The following is a 19025-nucleotide window of genomic DNA, read 5'->3' as shown; positions in this document are numbered from 1 at the left end:
TTAACTCTAAACGTAAATCAAATGTATTAAAAATATAAGTAAAATTTGTAGTCATAATTTATTTATATTATATTTTGGTTATTTAAATCACTAACACATAAATATTGTAATTTTTGAAATAGTTTTTTTTTGTTATTAGGACACATTCTAGCACTACTCACCTAGGTATATCCAAATTAACCACACACACTCACAGTATAACGACTCGCTAGCGACTGAATTCGTTTGCAACGCCGTTACATATTTTATAATCATGCATTGCCTAGTGAGGATAAGACTTTTTTTAGTTCTAAAATGTAAATGTAGATAAAATATTTATCTAAGATATTTGTTACAATAAAAAAATACTAAAGTAACTTAATCTACATATTTTAAGGATCCACGGATATGTTTCGACAAATTTTATTAAGTATTAAATTTACAGACATTAAAATTAAATGGGCGTCTATTAGTATAGACTATTCAAAGAAAGTCATCATTTACATACACATACATACATTTATTAGAAAATCAATCAAAGTTTGATTACGTGGAAAATAAATTTATACTTTACAGTTGCGTTAAATGCGACCTATAGTAACAGTTGTGTCTTTATATGACAGCTCCAATATACATATACATATAAAATACACAGTATTTTATAAGATAGAAACGAAAAGGGGGCCGTAAAACAGCTGGAAAATCTTTACCGAAGAACCGGCAATATTCAAGAATAAATGACGTTTAAAAGTAGGTGTTTAGATAGAAATTTTAAATCAATAATACTCAGTAATAAAATAAATAAATGTCTTATCCACATTACACTTACCTTGATCCCACGCTCAAGATTTGATCGCGCTGGTTTAGAATTCAGCCGATTTGTAAATAAACATATAATTATTACAAAAATTCGTACCTTTCACGACCTTATATTTTGTGAATTTTTCTATTGTTTATAGCAACTTGTTTTGTGTAACTGCTTAGAATTTGAATACATTATGAAGTACGTACTTTCTGTAGTGATACAATATACAATTTTCAATACACTTCTCACTTACGAAGTACACGATTTATATTATATGACATTGATAAGATTTAAAGTAGAAATCTTTGAGTATTTTCAACAGACTAGAATCCTGGGTTTCTATATTAATCGTTATTTTATGGAATTCAAATATCTTTCTATTATTGACTATCTTTGCTTTGCGATAGTTTCAAAGGATGGTTTGTTTTAAAATAGACTTACACTATTAATAATAACATATATGTGTTAATAAATAAATAAATGATTAATCGGTTAATTATTTATTTATTTATTAACACTCCGTTGCATTACACTATAATTAAATGAAAAGGAGGGCAACTGGCGGCCATATCGCTTTCGAGCGATTTCTTCCAGGCAACCACTGTGAGTAAAGAAAAAAAATGTATTAAATTACACAAACATTAAGAGAATTTTAATTAATTTTTTGAAAGTCTTTTTATAAAAGCCCCAGAAGTAAGATAAGGAACTGATTTTCTGTTTCAACTCGCTTTTCGCGAATATATATATAGGTACTCGTACTAGTACACAAAATATTGTAATTAGTATTAAATATTTACTCAAAACTTATTTATAGAGTTTAAACTATTTAATGGGTCCATCGTAACGTAAATAAATAATACAAAAAAATAATCACTTAAATATTTTACTTAGCTAAAAATTATCCATAAATATAAAGGCAGAATATTTGAAAATTTATAATACCTACGTCTAAGTGATATTGATCTGAAATAATTCATTATACTGTCGAAATAAACAGTCAAATCTTAATTATTTAAAAGCTATGCTTTTAAACATTTAAAGTGAATATTCAAGATATTAATGTAAAGGTCAAAACCATCTTGAAATTTGGAAATCTTAAAATCCTCGTGACGGGATTGTTCTTGGCCAAAGGATTGCGAGAGGGCAGATGTCCTCTGATTTTTACTATCAGACCCGTTTAAGTATATACAAGTATTATAATACTGATACAGTTTATTAACACAGCGGCGGCCTTATTTGATTTCAATAATTGAAAAATTCATTCTATAGTAACACGACAAATATCTAAACCAGACCTACTTTTGAATCACATATGTTTCACGAAGGACATAGAGCATCGTAAAAACCTGTCGCCCGGAGTGTTGCAATGGGTAAGGCCGTCTCTGGCTGAACGGGCAACTTTTTAACGAAAATATAACCGCTCTCAATTTCTTTGTTAGAAACTTTTATCATTCATCACCGCTTTGTTTTTTTTTCTTATCAACAGTTTTAAAATATAAGTAGGCGCGTCTCGAAAACGTCTGTACATTATGGTTAGCAACATTAAAATTTTCAAATACTATTCCTATATAATATTTTATTCTCTAGGGATGTCCTCCTATTTCACCATGCCTCCTGCTGATAGCGGAAAAATCTTTGTTTTTAATTTATATTATTATTCTTTATTACTCAAGATGTCATATGGAACATGGTGTAATGATTGCAGCTTCTTACAAGCATTGTGTAAAAGAAAAAACTTGGCGATTAAAAAGAGTTTATTGCCAGTTCTTCTTTTCCGTTCTACGCTCTTGATTTAAGAAGTGGTAGTAAATGTAAAATTAGAAACATTTAATGTATATGTCTTTTTTGATGTTCATAAGTGTACATTATGATACCTACATGAATAAATGATTTTTGAATTTGCATTTGATGTAGCAGGCATCCGGCTACTGTAGTCCGTCATTCAAGAACGAAAATAAATTTCGTTTTAATATCAATCGCTATTGAAGTTACTGCGTACAGCTAAAATTTGCTATTTATTTTTTTATAGAACAGGGGGCAAACGGGTAGGAGGCTCACCTGATGTTAAGTGATACCGCCGCCCATGGACACTCTCAATGCCAGTGGGCTCGCGAGTGCGTTTTAAGAATTGGTACGCTCTTTTCTTGAAGGACCCTAAGTCGAATTGGTTCGGAAATACTTAGTCGGCAGCTGGTTCCACAAAGTGGTGGTGCGTGGCAAAAACTGCCTAGAAAAACGCGCAGTTGTGGAACGGTATATATTTTTTTTAAACTTAAATTAAAAAATATATATATCTTTAGCTTAATATTAAACGAGAAGTATTTAAATGATAAATACTCTGAAAGAATACTTTGTTTATATTTTTATACGTTTTACCGGATGTTATCAAACATTTTTTCAGTAAAATAGTTGCAGTATCAAAAACAATAGTAATCAGTACCAAGGTCAAACAATCTCCGAGCCGGTTCCCACACTCATTTGACCAGGCTCCTCTGCAATTTGATCATGCTGTGACGAAGTCATCTTGATACTATTTAAATAAATATAGCAATAATGGTTTAGTTTTTTTTTAAATATCACACTGTGTCAAACTAGATACTTGGGAAAGTTTAGGCTTAGTCGTTAGTTATTCTTTGGAATTAAGTATAAATTTCTTTTTTTCCGTAATAATTTTCAGGAAATTAAATTAGGATTGGATATTTTTCTTGTTCTTCGTAGTTTTCATTACTGAAGGTCGCGCCGCTCTTGAAAATCCTAATCTAACCTAACCGATACGTCGACTTTTTGCCGACAACTCCTGCCACCACTCCTCGCAACCATTTGTTGTTGAGACTATTCGGTTCCTGGCAATATGGTCAAAGAAGCTTAGAATCTATATGATGGTTAACAGTCTTGTGGTTTCATTTTTAGTCGATTTGTAATGGACTAATATTTGCCGACCATGGTGTTTGCAACATTGTACTCCAATACCAAATCTCTATCGAATGCCTATATCTCTACAAAAAGTCTACCAGGACTCTGATTTCTACAAAAATATAGAAAATACGAAAGTTTTAACGAGCCTGATCTTTATAGGATTCGACACGTTTCTGTTGTGACATATTATTCTGGTCAGTTTGATCATTGTTGCTGCAGCTATCTGCTGATTACCCAATGACGAAGATTTAGCCTTTAGATTTAGATCATTATTTATGGGCAAGTTTTACCTAATACATCTTCTTAATTTTGATATACATATAATTGTTTATTATATTATATCATACACTATGAAATCTGAATTAGACAAGACTCATCAATGGCCAAATGCTCATAATATCAATCTTCATCTATGTCATAGATTTGATTACAAATCTCTTCACTGCATAAAAAGTGTATTAAAGTTCTGTAAAGAACATTTTCTTAGAAATTCTAAAGAACGTTAGCAGACCAGATGAAAAAATGTATACGTCGATGGAATAACGATGGCCAAATTATTAAACTATTTGGCAATACAAGTATTAAATCGTTCAATCCCACTTTATCGTTATTACGATTAAGTTACGTCAATCGCGGTCGCAATACGATAGTTTCTCAAACATAATATTAACTGTTCTCTAACATTTATTAACCTCAGTTGTTTATGAAAGCAGTTATTATAGTGATTCTCTATGGTTATTAAGCCTAGAGAATCGCGTGACATTTTAAAAGATTGATTGAAATATTTACACCAAACAACGTGACAATATATCAAACATTATTTATTATTAACATTAAAACAATTATTGAATATTTTGCTTTTAACAGTTACTAAATAGTGAATGATGTGGTGTTACATTTTTTGTTTGGCGAATTTTTTGTTTTTTATCGCAATGTAACTTAAAGTTTTTCAACAAAGGTTTTATTAAAAACATAATATTGGTCTTAGTAACAAAACATATAATTATTTTTAAACATAATATTTTTGGCTAAAAATTTATTTCAAATGGAATCCAGTTATTTTAATTTTAATACCCGTTTTCTACCTTCCGTTTTAATCCCAGAGGCAACTGCTGGTCAATAGAAATTATTCAATATTATTGAATGATGAAAAGTTTAGTTTCTCAGCTGACATAAATTAAATACTCAAAAAAAACTGTTACAATAATGATACATTGGAATCACATAATTCCAGTACTTAACTACCTGACTACTTAATTGATACCTATTACTGAACTATTGTTTAATCCACGCGCTAACAATTATCAGATAACCATAATTGTGGTACGACCTGAATATCTATCGCAAAGTTTTTATATTATGGTATTAACTTGATATCTCACTATTTATAACATCCCCGTGCCGGATGGATCAGGGAGCATTCAAGTAATACGTCACGCAATATTAGGAGATTCTTGGACCCCCTCCCTCATGTAACGGACCGTAACATTTTTCTCTAGCCAATAGTAAAACGTTACCACCTAGTGACTCATTAAACATCATTGCGTACCTGGGCCACGTGTTGCACCATGACCGCTACCACCTCCTTCAACTAATTATAATGGGTAAAATCCAGGGTAAATGGCGTGTTGGTCGAAGGAAGTAGTCATGGCTTCGCAACGTTAGGGAGTGGACGAGTCGAGTTTCAGGAAACTGGCCAACCTCCAGTAATGGAGAGGCACTCTCTATGATACACCTCATCTAGCAGTAGACCATGACGCAATGTAACAAAATATTATTTTAAGGTATTCTACTTTTAGTGGTTCTCTGTTTCTCCTGACTATTACACAATATTTTATGCAAATTTACCTCACCAATATCCATTATATATATTTATTATATATAATAGAATATATTAAAACACATTATTTATAATATGGCTATACGAAAAAGTACTATGTGTTAAGTACAGTTAAAATTATTAAAACTTTTTGCGCCTTGCAGTATTTATGGTCAATATTATTCTGAATTACATGGCTGCTGCATTATTGTAGGCAACATATTTTTATTATTTTCAAAGGTGATAAAATAAAAAATATAATAGAAGTCTTCTTTAGTAGATTTTATGTTATACGTACGTTGATTTCATTTCAATTATGCCATTCGAACCAATAACTAGAAAGATGACGTAACTTAAACTTAAAAATACCCAAAATTAATAAATAGACCTCTCATTAATCCCCTATTAACCTATGAATCCTTACATACGTCGGGCATCGAACCCGCGATCAGTGGAGCATGGGTCGAGTGACATGAACCGTGTGTAGTCGGTTAAGCGGGGTTTTGTGTGCACTACCGGTGTAATACTGAACTGAACGTTGCTCTACTACATGAAATATTTTATCATTATTACGGATGAGATTTCTCTAACCTTATCTATAGGCAACCTAAAACATTACTATTCTGTCACCTGATAAAAAAGTTATAAGTCAATAATAAATCCGCTTTTCTTTTGAAAATATATTAATTAAATTGTTCTTTAACTTAAAACGCTAAAGCACAATTTTAATATTTTAGAAATATAAGTGAACAAATATTTTTTGGTATGGGACGACATTTTCTGCCATGGATTTTAAATTGACCCAGATATACTATTCTAATATTTCCATTATTGATTTTAAATACGGATTTAACGATTTACACATATTTTCAACTATAAATCGATTGGCAGAGCAACTTTATTCGTGCCACATGAAACGCTATCGACGCACATGTATACATACAACAGGTGGGCACGCACACAAATGCATGGATATACATGGTGTTTCCTTTAATATAAAGGAAAAATATACGTAAAAATACTAAATTAAAAAAAATATAAATATTTTTTTAAGAGAGTGTCAATTTTATTATCTTTGCTTTTACTAATAATAGTTAATAAAATCTCTTTATGGCCCTTTTATACCTGACACACTTAGTACCTTTTGGTCGGTTACCTTATGCCGGCTTGGTGTTAAGAATATACGAAGTAACTTGCTTTACATAAACGTACAGATTCGAACTCACGACCGCTCGATCATTCTAGGCTTATTTAGACTAACACTGCTTCAAGTGATTGGTACTTCGGCGCCCGGTAAAAGTGGTTCATACTAATAACTGAATTATAAAAAAAATAAAAGACAAAACATGAAAAATATATATTATAGTAAATATAAACATCAGCCTCTATGTTCTTATCACATCACCTTAGTCAAGGTTTATAACAATTTTTTGAACACACATTTAACTGCCTTATTACAGTTGAATAAAGTCTAAACTCCTAAATCTAAAAAACTTCATACGTGATATGCGAATGTAATAACCATTTTAGTTTGAGCTTCCTCGGCGCCCTCATCGACGTGAAAATGTATGATAGAAAGGGAAAATGCATTATAACATGCAGTTCAATAAAATATGGTGGTCACATTACGATTTTGAATTTAGTTCGTATTCACAATAGTGTTTCGACGCGGTGCGTGGCGGACGCGGCCATTTTGTGGTTTAATTTTTTTACGTCTCGAAGAAGGTTTTAGTGTTGTGATATATTGGTTCTTATTGATGGTGAGTTATGTAACTGTTAATTGTATTACTAACGGGCATTAGTTTAAATTGATTTTTAATTACAATAATTACATTCGTGTATTAGTAAGTAATCTTTAAAACTCGTAATAGCCTGCACTCGCGGTTTTTATATATTTTAAGTGTTATATTATCTAACGAAGGTTTTTTTCTACAATTATAAAGAACGATGTTTCACCTTGATTTAAAAGACTTATATTAAAATGTTGCAGATAAAGAACATCATTATAACAATTCAATGTCTCATTCGCTCTATAAAAATTCACTGATGAAGGTAGTCCTTACTTTCTTTTACTGACATATTAGGTAATCCTGGAACTTACCTTAAATTTACGTTTAAATAAATTCGTGACTCACTTCAATAACACTTTTATCGAAATCTTAAATAAATTCTAACATAACTGATAACATTTTTATCGTTATTTAATTAACATTTTTAAGTTTTTCGTTTTAGTGTAATTTTGCATTCCTGTTTATCAGACTAGGTTTAATTTACTGTTACTTTAAAATCATCGCATGTGCTTGGATATTAGCAAGCTTAGTGATCCCATGTTTAGCAGTTATCAAGACTATGCAAGACAAACATTTAAATGTTGATAGCGAATGATGAAGTTTAATTTTAGATTTAATCGTATGTATGAGTAAAAGATTAAATGTTTATATATTTACCTTTATTTATTTTATCTATTATATTATTTATACAAAGGAGTTCTTATTGATGGGAGGTCTAATTAACAATAATAATAATGAGAGAGGGAGTGAATTAGTTTGTAAATACATACGCAGTTCGTTATGGTGTGTCAAACATTATCGCTCAAATGACTTTGAACAATGAACAATTCTGACATTCAAATTATAGGAAATCACCGGAAAATTCCAAATACATATAATATGTCCAAATTAATCATTATACCAAACTTGCGAATTTTTAAAGCTATTTATTTTTTTATTACTTATTCGTATAATTAGTTAGAAAGCGAAATAAAATTATTCAGTTCCTCAGAAAATTAATATAAATTATAATATACATATCCCACCTCCTTTTATAGTTTTAATTAATAGTTGTGTGTAATACTGGTATTTACAACTTTATTAACTATTTATATATTACATTTGCTCTTTCAATATACTAATACTCTTTCTATGGCTATAAATAAAATAAATATATCGCTGCGTTAAATTCAGGGATTTCAGAGAGTACCACAATGAAATGCATTGGCTAACATGGGCTCCTACGGGTCGTACTTTTAAGCAGTGTCCCTTGGTAATGGGATTGCGATAGTCTAGCTGGTGTTAAATAAAACCCCAACTTTGTTTTGAAAGCACAAAGTTTGTAACAACTATTATGGACTAAAATGATTTAACGCATTCAGTAAGAATGTAGTCATCAGTTGATAGCCTTATCATGTTTTTGATAAGCTATTATCATGATAACAAATATTTTTTTATTCTGTTTCATCAGAAGAAAGGATTACCGACATTGCAATAAATATATACAACGTGGCGGTGCCATTCTTGCGACCATTCTTTATTTATTTCGTTAAGGGTAACTAGATATAATGTTAATTTTACAAATTTGTTTGATTTACATTTAAAATAAATATGCATGTATTAATTATTATTAATATGTCTCAACATACTATTGATATACGTTTTTTTAAATGCTGCCAGCGTCGAGGTTCGTTGTCACAGGAACCAATTAGGACAAACAACTATTAAAAGGACCAAAAAACTTTTTAAATTTGTTTTAGGTTTCTATATATACATTTTTAATAATTATTAGTACTATATCTTAAGAAATTTGTAAACACTTTATTATTTCTTGTAACTAAGCAATTATGTGGTACTTAATAGTTATGAAAGTTAAATCAGCGTATGCTAAATTTGTTTTTCTTATCTCTTTTACAATAATAATTTCAGTAGCGAGATAGAAAGTAGATAGAAATCTATTGTTAAATGCTATTAAATACAGTTAAGGTAACGAAGGGTTACATTACATTGTTGATTAAAGATGTCCTGTATTCTTTTATTTACATACTTTAATTCTTCATAATACATTTTATTACATTAATTTCTAAAAATAATATTTAAAATGATATTAAATAAGGAGCAAATTCACATTCAAGGTGTTATATTATATTATATCTTATCAGTTCGTACATTGCTTACCAACTTTGCTAATTATGTAGGCAGTCTTTACAATTATAGATAATAGATATATTATAAGTATTTATATGTTACTTCTACAACTTAGACAAAATAATATTATAGATTTTATCTCGCAAGTATTATTATATTTTTATATGCAACATAATAATGTTAAATAATACTATACAATTAATATATGAAAAGAGAGAATTTTTTGTGTATTCAAACATATGTGAAAGTTCGCGCGGTAATAATCAATAACTATATAATATTGAGTGAAATAATTTCTATAAGTAAAATACAGTTTCTTTTCTTACGAATCTTTTTGAAACCTGTCAAAACTTAGGGTCGTAAAATACACCTGTTAAAACGGTTTTACCATCTGTTCTTGACCCTATTTTAGAGCCTGCTGCGCTTGCCTATTATTTAGGCACCATAGGAAATAATATAAAATGTATGTTATTAATATCTGACTGTTTTTTTCCAATAACTTATACTTAAAATTTATTTTCATTACGATTATTCGGGTAACTGTCGATCTTATGTACATACTATAGTATAAAGTCAAACGTTTAAGTAAGGATACTGCTGACATAGTTATTTTATAAATAATAAAATATTTGTTTTATTTAGATGGTATATTAATATTAAGGACTTTCGATTTACGATAGGGCTGGGTTGATAATCAAAAAATAACGACGCCACTATTGTACAATCAGATTTTAAATAAAATATAAATAAAATAATGAGTAGGTATTAAATTATTAATAAGTATGTGTCCTTAAGGGACTCCAGTTTTAGACTGTTCAAATCTCGGTTATATAAAGACATTATCTTTGTGCGCATTTGTGCATACGTTCAAAATTATCGTGAAGAAACTGGATTGGCTAAGACCCTAAAACACATCTAGCACGGCTTATCTACTTTCTACTGACAATCATATTAACGTAGGAAAGGTTCTACTAAATTACTATGTTAAAAAGAGAATACGCTGTTTACCTCTACCACTAAATGCGCAGGTGGCAAATGTAATCACTGATGCAAAACATAGGGGTGACCCATAACGTACTGCAACGTGGGAAGGTGACATTAACTGCCCCTTTCATAAGATAACCATTTTATATGATTCATACATTTTTCTTATATCAGTTTCCATATATCAAATTATTAACATTAACTAAACACTACAATTTATTTATTTATTTATACTTCGTTACCATAATAGACATAATTATACAAATTAAAAAACTAAAAGTGGGTTACATAAGTTATTAGGCAACGGGCGGCCTGATCGCTAACAAGTGATTTCTTCCAGGCAACCCTATTATGAAACAATAAAAAATAAACACCTACATAGGGTAAAGTACAAGAACTGTTTAATTAATTAGCATAAAGAAACTAAAAATAACATGCAACATATAAAATCTCAAGAAAAAATATAAACAATAATATGGATAAACAGACATGTAGGTTTTACACCAAGAACTAAGTGTAAAATTAAAAAAATAGAAATCTCTATGAAAATCTTTATTCGATTTTTGACAATTTAATTTTTTTTTCAGATGAATGCTAATAGTTGACTAAGCGTAGGATGAAAATGGCGGACACAGAAGGACCTGTCACTGTCAGTGATTTACCTATCACTTTTCAAGTAAGTGTTTCAGTTGTTTAAATATATGTATTATGTTTAATGTTAGCTTATCTGTGATGTCTTAGATGTGTTCTATGTAAAAATATAAGACAGAATTGCCAACTATTACTAGTCTCATAGCATAATTATAAAGGAGTAACATTCATTATTAGAAGTAAAAGATATGGAGCAGACGTGCTTTAATTTTTGTAATTTTAGTTAAATGACCATTACGATAGTAGTCATGGCAATAGTAGCATGGCAGGAATTAAATATAACACTATGTGGTCAAGATATTTTTGAAGCCTTGTTTGTATGGACGAATGGGGACTTTCATCAGAAGGTATAATACTAAAATAAATCTAATCTAAGCGTACGACAAACTAGGCTCCAAAGGATGGACTACTCCTTATATGGATATTATTAATTTATTATTATATTATCAATCAATATAGCGTTTTATAAATTCAATGATTATTTAATGATTTAATTTCAAAAAATAGTAAAGCTCGAAACCTAGCGATTAAAAAGAGTGGCGAAAAGTTTCTTGCCAGTTCTTCTTTCCTGCTCTACGCCCTCGACTTGCGAACTGGTAGTAAATGTAAATTAAGAATTAATTTAACATCTTTTCTTCTGACGTTATATTTCTTATAATATATTAGATATTCAATAGATTAACAGTGAAAGTTGAGTTTAAAATGAACTTTCTTTCGCACTTAATATAAGTGAATTTAAATATTGTGTATTTATGAAGTTTAAAAGTGTTAAGGGCAGTGCTAAACGATTTTAAATATTTAATAATAATGTATGTATTTTTAATGACGGTGTATGATTCGATTATTACCCCTCAAACCATAATACTTGAAAGCTAAAAAATAACCATGACGCATTTAATTCAAGGTCAAAATTTAAAGAATCGGTGTTTGAGGAATCATATATTTCAAGTTCTCAATTTTTATGGTAGCTATAAATTTTCTTAAGTAAATTAAGTAAAGTAGGTAAGTTAAGTATTTTGGACATGTGCACCGAATGGCGGACGTCAGAACCAAGGTTCTTACTGAACACAAAACCTGGTGAGAAAACCCGTTAGATCGAGGTTGCGTTGCTGGGATGGAGTTGTCATCGACCACAAAACAAAAAGCGTTCGAAATTGGAAGCTAGAAGAAATAGGGAGGAATACGAGATAGATAACGATAGCGAGAGATACTTGAGGAACTGTACAGTCATTGGTGATGATGAAAAGAAAAGTAAAGTAAAGTTTTAACTTACCATTACGTAGATGTTTGTATTATATGAAATTTGCATGCATAGTCATAATATATGGTTGATTGTGAGGATTTGTATAATTAATCTATCTAATTGTACCACTATGTTAGCAATTAAACGATTACATTTAAAAGATATTTTTAAGTTCACGATATATTTTGTATGTAGCTGCTGCATCCACATATCGCGAGTAATAAGCTTAATTTAAATAGAAAAATCAGCCTCCATAATGAACCAAACGTAGATAACATCATACTCTCGCTACGTAATGTGTATTTCGTGACTATCAAATACACGCATTGTTTTAGATTTAGCAATGTTCAAATATACAGAGCGTAACGGAATTGCGAATAAGCGTTGGAAATAGAAAAATCAAGGTTAGGTGGGAATTTTTATTAACTAATTTTCCATCTTCGATATACGCTTAACATGGGAAATATATATTCTTCTTCGAAAGAGTGAATCATTTAGTTAAAGATGCCGCGAAAATATGAATTCAAAAGTATCTAATACCTACAGAATTTGTAGACAATAAAAATGGCATCATCAAAACCACTAAGGGCTAGATCTAGGCAGAGGTCTAGATTTTGAATATATGCTACGCGTAGCGATCTGAAACCTTCAAGAGCGCGATTTAGTCTCTGACCTCATCCGACTGATATATTTTCGTCGAGAGTTTAAATTACCAATTCTAAAATGTTCACACCCGTCTTTTTACATATCAACTATGTATAACTTACTATTTAATAGAATTAATTCCATTGTCCTAAGTTTAGTTTTAAACGACGTGTGTCATCGTCATATCAACGATTGACCTTATTATAATTAACCCTAGGGTCCTTGCATTGCTCTTTATTCAATTACACCTTCAAAACAAGGTAGGAGAAGAATGGATAAGAAGAACTAGCAATACACTATACGTCACTCTTTGACAACAATATTTTATACAGTATGTTCATTTTTTGAATCTTAAACGACGCCGTAATTAGAAACTACTAAGCCAGATACAGGAAGCCCTAATCCCTGGTCTGGCACAGGTCAGTCACGTTTCTTTGATCATATTTGTATCAGTCTAGAAAGTGCCTCCAAAAATGGATTCAAACGTCCGTATTATAGAGAGTAAAATTGTGTCTTATGTCATTAAGACTAGTGAGCATTTTTGATGAAGTTGCAATCATGATTGACGTGTATAGTCCTTATAAAAATAAATAAATGATTGGCGCTACAAACCTTTTCGGTTTGGGCCTCAGATTTATGTATCTGTTTAACATCAATCTAATAGGCTACTTAGTTTTCTGTGCCTGACACACGCATTCTAAACCACGGTTCCGCAGGGTTTTCTCCGTCACTGTTCCAGCGAATATTAAATAATGAGAATCGCACGCTAAAGCCACTAAGCCAAAACTACTCATATATACATATATGTATTTGTAATACGTATACATAAAATCGCAAGAATATATCTCGACGTTATCAATAAAATGTAAATCGTGTCGTCTCAAACCCAAACTAAAATTATAGGAACTACTTGACTTAAATTGTTACAAGAAGGTTTCTTTCCGTATAACGCACACAGAAAAGTCCCTTGTGTATTATTTGTAAAAATAGCTATATTTATTATTCATTGTTTTCTTTCTATTTTTTATCTTGATTTCTTTTTTGTTTAAAACATATTTTATTGTTGATTTTAATCTAATAAGTTTTCCATTCCTTGCCTTCTGTTGTCTTTATTACTGTAATACACAATTAATTAATTGGCGTAACTTATTATTGTATTATATATTATCTTAATTGAAAGTTGTAATGTTCTTAATGAGAACTTAATATCTTAAACCGTATTTAATGTTAATAATTCTACTAGTTTTTAAAATGAAATGAAACCCTAAATAATTTATTAGTACCAAAAGTAGGTACTGAGTTACTGTATGACGTCATATCCTTTTAACGGTTCGCTCGCTTCAATTATCCTCACACAACGATCCATTTGGATCAGTGTAGCATTCACACTAATTACACAAAATTGTACTAACACCTGTTTAATGCGGGACGAGGTTTGATTCCCGGGGTTTTAAGTGTTTTTAATTGTTGGACGATCATCACCTAATTACCTTATATTGACACGAAAAAAATTTACGGGAGCTACTTAGTTTTTGGATGCACTTTTATTAAATATGTCATCGGTGGTAACGATCAAATTTTGTTATGTTTTTCACTTCTTTTCCTGTCATAACAATTCATTTATAGAAAAGTAACCAAGTCGAGCTGTATATATGATTAATATATAAACAAATAAACTAATTTTATAGTGACAACCTTTAAGAACTGCGTTAACCTAGAGGTTTGCGACTCTCATCTTAGATAGATTCGATTCCCGGTTGCGCATTTAACAGGTGCTCGGCGAAGGTAAATATCGTAATGAAACATCTTAGGCTTGCCTTAGACCCTAAAAGTCGACCGTGTGTGACAGGCACAGAAGGCTGATTTAGTATTTACCTATTAGATTGACACGTCATCATGAAACAGATACAGAAATCTAACGCCTAGACCTAAAAAGGTAGCTATATATTTATTATAGTATAGCAACAGAAATCATTTGTTTATTATGTTTTTAACTGAACGACTTAAACGCAGGAAAAACGGAAGCATTGTAACAATATCTTTAACTACTCATTGGTAGCGTTGATTTTGATAAAATCCGTCGTAATTTCTACATGAGTGAGTAATATTTAATATAATAGGTATATAATATATTTAATTTTACCTACTGTTATGTTCATACGATATTTTTTTCTTTTAAAGGTCAAATATTTAGGTCAAAGCGACGCACGAGGACTATGGGGCATCAAGCACACCAGGAAACCAGTGGACCTTATGGTTGCAGCAGCTAAGGCATTACCACCAGGTATACTTCTGGTCACTGAGTGTCTGAGTTGCAAACAACTCTAAAAGAGAACAATTAAAATATATTCATATTTGTATAAGTTTAAGAATCACTCTGCTAAGAGTGCCCTCTTCAGATTCCTCCAACTTTGAATTTAATAAACTACGTCTCGTAACACTTACAATAGGTACCTTAAATATTCAGTCGGAGCGAAAAAACAGCTTAATATGTTGATGTATTTAGAAACACCATTATGTATTTTGTTTATTTTGAGGACATTATTTAGTTTTATAAGGTGTTTCTAAAAAAAAATACTCATATTTTACTCATTAATTCACCTGTGAATTCCAGGTGAAATGTTACCAATCGTGAAGTTGACGATCACAGTGGAAGGCGTCCATCTGGAGACCCTCAACCACGGCACAAAACGGGATGAATTCGAACATATGACAGTAAGTAATTTACATGTCTCAAGGTGTTAGAGATGTAGATATTTATTATATTAATTGTAGTGATTCATTCAGACGCTATAACAGACAATAGCTTTATCGAGGCAGTCCCCTAATGCCACACGTTTTTTTTAATTTTTTTATTGTTCGTATGGGCTGTGTGGCTGAAGCAATTTTTGATACAAACGTGATTTATGATTTCAGGTATTTTTTAACATAGAATCAATATCATACGGCGTCCAAGACCTGGTCTACACCCGTGTCTTCTCGATGATAATAGTCAAGGACAATGCTGACGTTAAAGGGCTGAACCCATTTGAGTGCCACGCCTTTGTCTGCGAATCCAGGTACACCTTGAAATGTAGATAAGAGCTTTTTACTTTATGTTACTATTAAATATTGGCCTAGTGGCTTTAGCGTTCGAATCTCAAGCCAGGGATCTTAGTTCGATCCCCGGCCGTTCACCCATGAACTATCTATCTATATGGGCTTTAACATTCGCACGAGCAATGAAGAAAAATATGCCTTAGGAGACAGACACATTTGTGTATCTAAAATGTCTACTTGCATTTTCGATACACAAATGATTATGAAACAGACACAGAAATCTGAGGCCCAAACCAAAAAGAGGTAGTATTACCTTAAATTGAAGCATCATAATTCAGAGTTGGGTGCGGTGAGCCTTACGAATACATATAATATTTTTGTTTTTAACTATGCAATTATTTTTTTAAATAACATGTATTACTCTGACGACGTATTTAAAACTACCCTTCTATAATTGTTGTATAACCTTTATATAATAGGTACTGAATGCTGAGCCTGTTTCATTGCAAATCTCTTTAAAGACAAGTAGGATCGAAGATATGCCGTTTACGTGACGAAGATTACCTTCACCATCAAGCGCTGATTGCGCATTTTCAATTGGTATTTGAACTCACGGCTACATGGTTGAGATTCGCACTTAAATAACTGAAACCACAGGCTCTGTTGAGAATAACTAAGTGAAAACACTCATTTGTCTGATTGATTGCAATCAAGTATTTTGGGACAGATTTCTAATTCATTTAACAATTTGCTCTTTGAACAATAAATAATATTACGTAGTTTCGCTCGTATCGGTTGTGAAATGGACATTCTAATCTCATAGTGAATTATCATTTGGCCTAGTCTTAATATCCCAGGCGATAACGTTTTTGAAGACTCTGAGAACTAGGTCACCCTTAAAAATACTTAAAGATGTTCTATCGGGGATAATTTCGAAACTATTATAAGATATCGTAGTATATTTATAGTACTACGTTATTATTTACTTAGTTTGATTGGTTACTTAGTTTGGACTAGACCAAGACGTGGAGTCTTGCATCTTCTACCGCATTTATCATGGAGAGTGATTAGCTTAATACATTCTCCATCGGAAGTCAGAATATGAAATTCCACCCTTGATATTCTACAAATGAGGGCTGTTAAGGCAGTTTTGTCACGCATCACCACTATGTGGAACCAGCTACCCACTGAAGTATTTCCAAGCACGTCAAATGATAAATTTAAATCTAGTAATGTACCAACTAGATAAATATCGACATCACCAGTCATCGGCCTTTTAATCTAAACTAAAGCGTAAACACTTCAAACGCAGATAAAGATGACAAAACCCTTGGTACCCACTGGGAACTGACATCTATATATCATTTACATTATGGATTTAATATTATCAGTTTTTAAGAGGTTCAAAATCCGCCTCATTAATATTACTTGATACATATAAGTCGTAAAGAACGATAGAAGAAAATTGTAGCTGATTTAAAGTGGAATTGTAATTCGAATTTTTTTTTAAAGAATTTGAAAAAGTTGCAGATTCTGTTCATACCGAGTATTTATTATATATAATGCCCATGATGAAAATGAAAGTATGTTAAAAATTTTATTATAATAATCCGACTATATTTTTCAGGAATTCCGCTCGTCGATTGACGTATTCACTTGCTGCTGCTTTCCAGGATTACTCCAGACGAGTAAAAGAGATGCAGACTACTACAGGTAATCATATATTACTGAAATAATTATTTCTAACATTCCTGAAATAGTTACATTATAAGCCAAGATAGTAATAATAATTAAGAGTATACAAATTCTTAAAAGGCTGGCAACGGACTCGTGAACCCTCTGGCATCGAGAGTGTCCATAGGCCACGGTATCACTTAACATCATGTGAGCCTCCTGCCTGATTGCCCCATGTTCTATAAAAAAAAATTAGAAATAGATATATATATTATAGTATTGTGATACTTATTCGTTGAGTGAGGAAAGCACCAGCTCTGGGGTCTTTGGTAGTTTCTACCAGGCGCCAACTTAAATCTCTTAATTAGTGCCTGTGCACTTGAACCCCACGGCCCAAAGGTCTCCAAAAACATATATAACTCCAAAACATATATTTAGTTTGGATTACCTATTTTTATATTCTCAGCACTACGACAGTTTTGGGAGACTTTCCATGACATATCTACGACGAATATTATTATATTATAATTTATATATTGATAGTATCGGGCCAATTCAAAATAAACTGTTTATTTGGATAACAAAAAAATTTATTCTTGCCGTGTCAGGTACTTGTTATAGTTGGCGATCTCAATATTTCTGTATATATCGGTATAATTTAAAACCTGTGTATGTAACTACGACATTTTTTTTTTGTAAAATGGTCCGGTAGGTACCCATCAGTTCGCCCATAGTTAATTAGGTTCTTATACGACTGAAACTTTATTTATGTTCATTAGACGATATTAATGCATAACGATTACTTTCACATATCAAATCAGATAATTTTTAATTAATATTCAGAAAAATGTAGAAATGAAAATTACAATAACGACAAATGTTACTTTTGGAGAAAAAATTTCACATTTTCATCACACACACGACTTGGCATCCCATGTCATCGTTTTTTGACAAAAATAAGTTTCAGTTCTAATGTTCTATAAGTTCTTATAGGATCATTGTAGTGTAATTGACAAACAATCAATTACTTATTTGATTTTTCGTTTCATTACAGAACTGGATGAGAGGCCGCCGAGTCAGAAACCAAAGAAACGTTTTGCCATCGACTTGAGGACACCAGAAGAAATTGAGGCTGATTTGGAAACAGAGGCATAAGCTTTCATGAGCTGTATGGAATAGGTTTTTTTAAACTATCATTTGTACATTATTTACATAAATCGACGGGTTGAGTGAGGGGTGTGGTAAATAGTGTTATTATTCGTATTACTAAGTGATAAGTTGTATATTAATACTACAAGCCTGAACTAATGTCTGATTTGCTGATTTTAAATCAAATAATATTATTTTCGTCAA

General features: G+C 31.2%; 1 protein-coding gene across 2 annotated transcripts; it reads left to right on the top strand.

Moving 5' to 3' along the window:
* The first annotated feature begins 7126 nt into the window (after window positions 1–7126).
* Window positions 7127–18854, top strand: LOC110995348. 2 transcript variants are annotated; one of them, XM_045631366.1, is made up of 7 exons: window positions 7127–7279; window positions 11008–11096; window positions 15141–15243; window positions 15574–15674; window positions 15876–16018; window positions 17626–17710; window positions 18723–18854. In XM_045631366.1, the coding sequence occupies exons 2-7, from the start codon at window positions 11037–11039 to the stop codon at window positions 18825–18827; spliced, it is 597 nt and encodes a 198-aa protein (XP_045487322.1). In that variant the 5' UTR covers window positions 7127–7279; window positions 11008–11036; the 3' UTR covers window positions 18828–18854. The 2 variants fall into 2 exon arrangements, with proteins under 2 accessions (XP_045487322.1, XP_045487323.1); XM_045631367.1 differs by having other exon boundaries at window positions 7128–7279; window positions 17626–17711; window positions 18727–18854.
* The last annotated feature ends 171 nt before the right edge of the window (window positions 18855–19025 follow it).

Source organism: Pieris rapae, chromosome 15, assembly GCF_905147795.1.
Source record: "Pieris rapae chromosome 15, ilPieRapa1.1, whole genome shotgun sequence".
Classification (NCBI taxonomy): domain Eukaryota; kingdom Metazoa; phylum Arthropoda; class Insecta; order Lepidoptera; family Pieridae; genus Pieris; species Pieris rapae.
The sequence above is the reverse complement of the archived record's forward strand: the minus strand, read 5'-3'. Positions and strand labels throughout refer to the sequence as shown.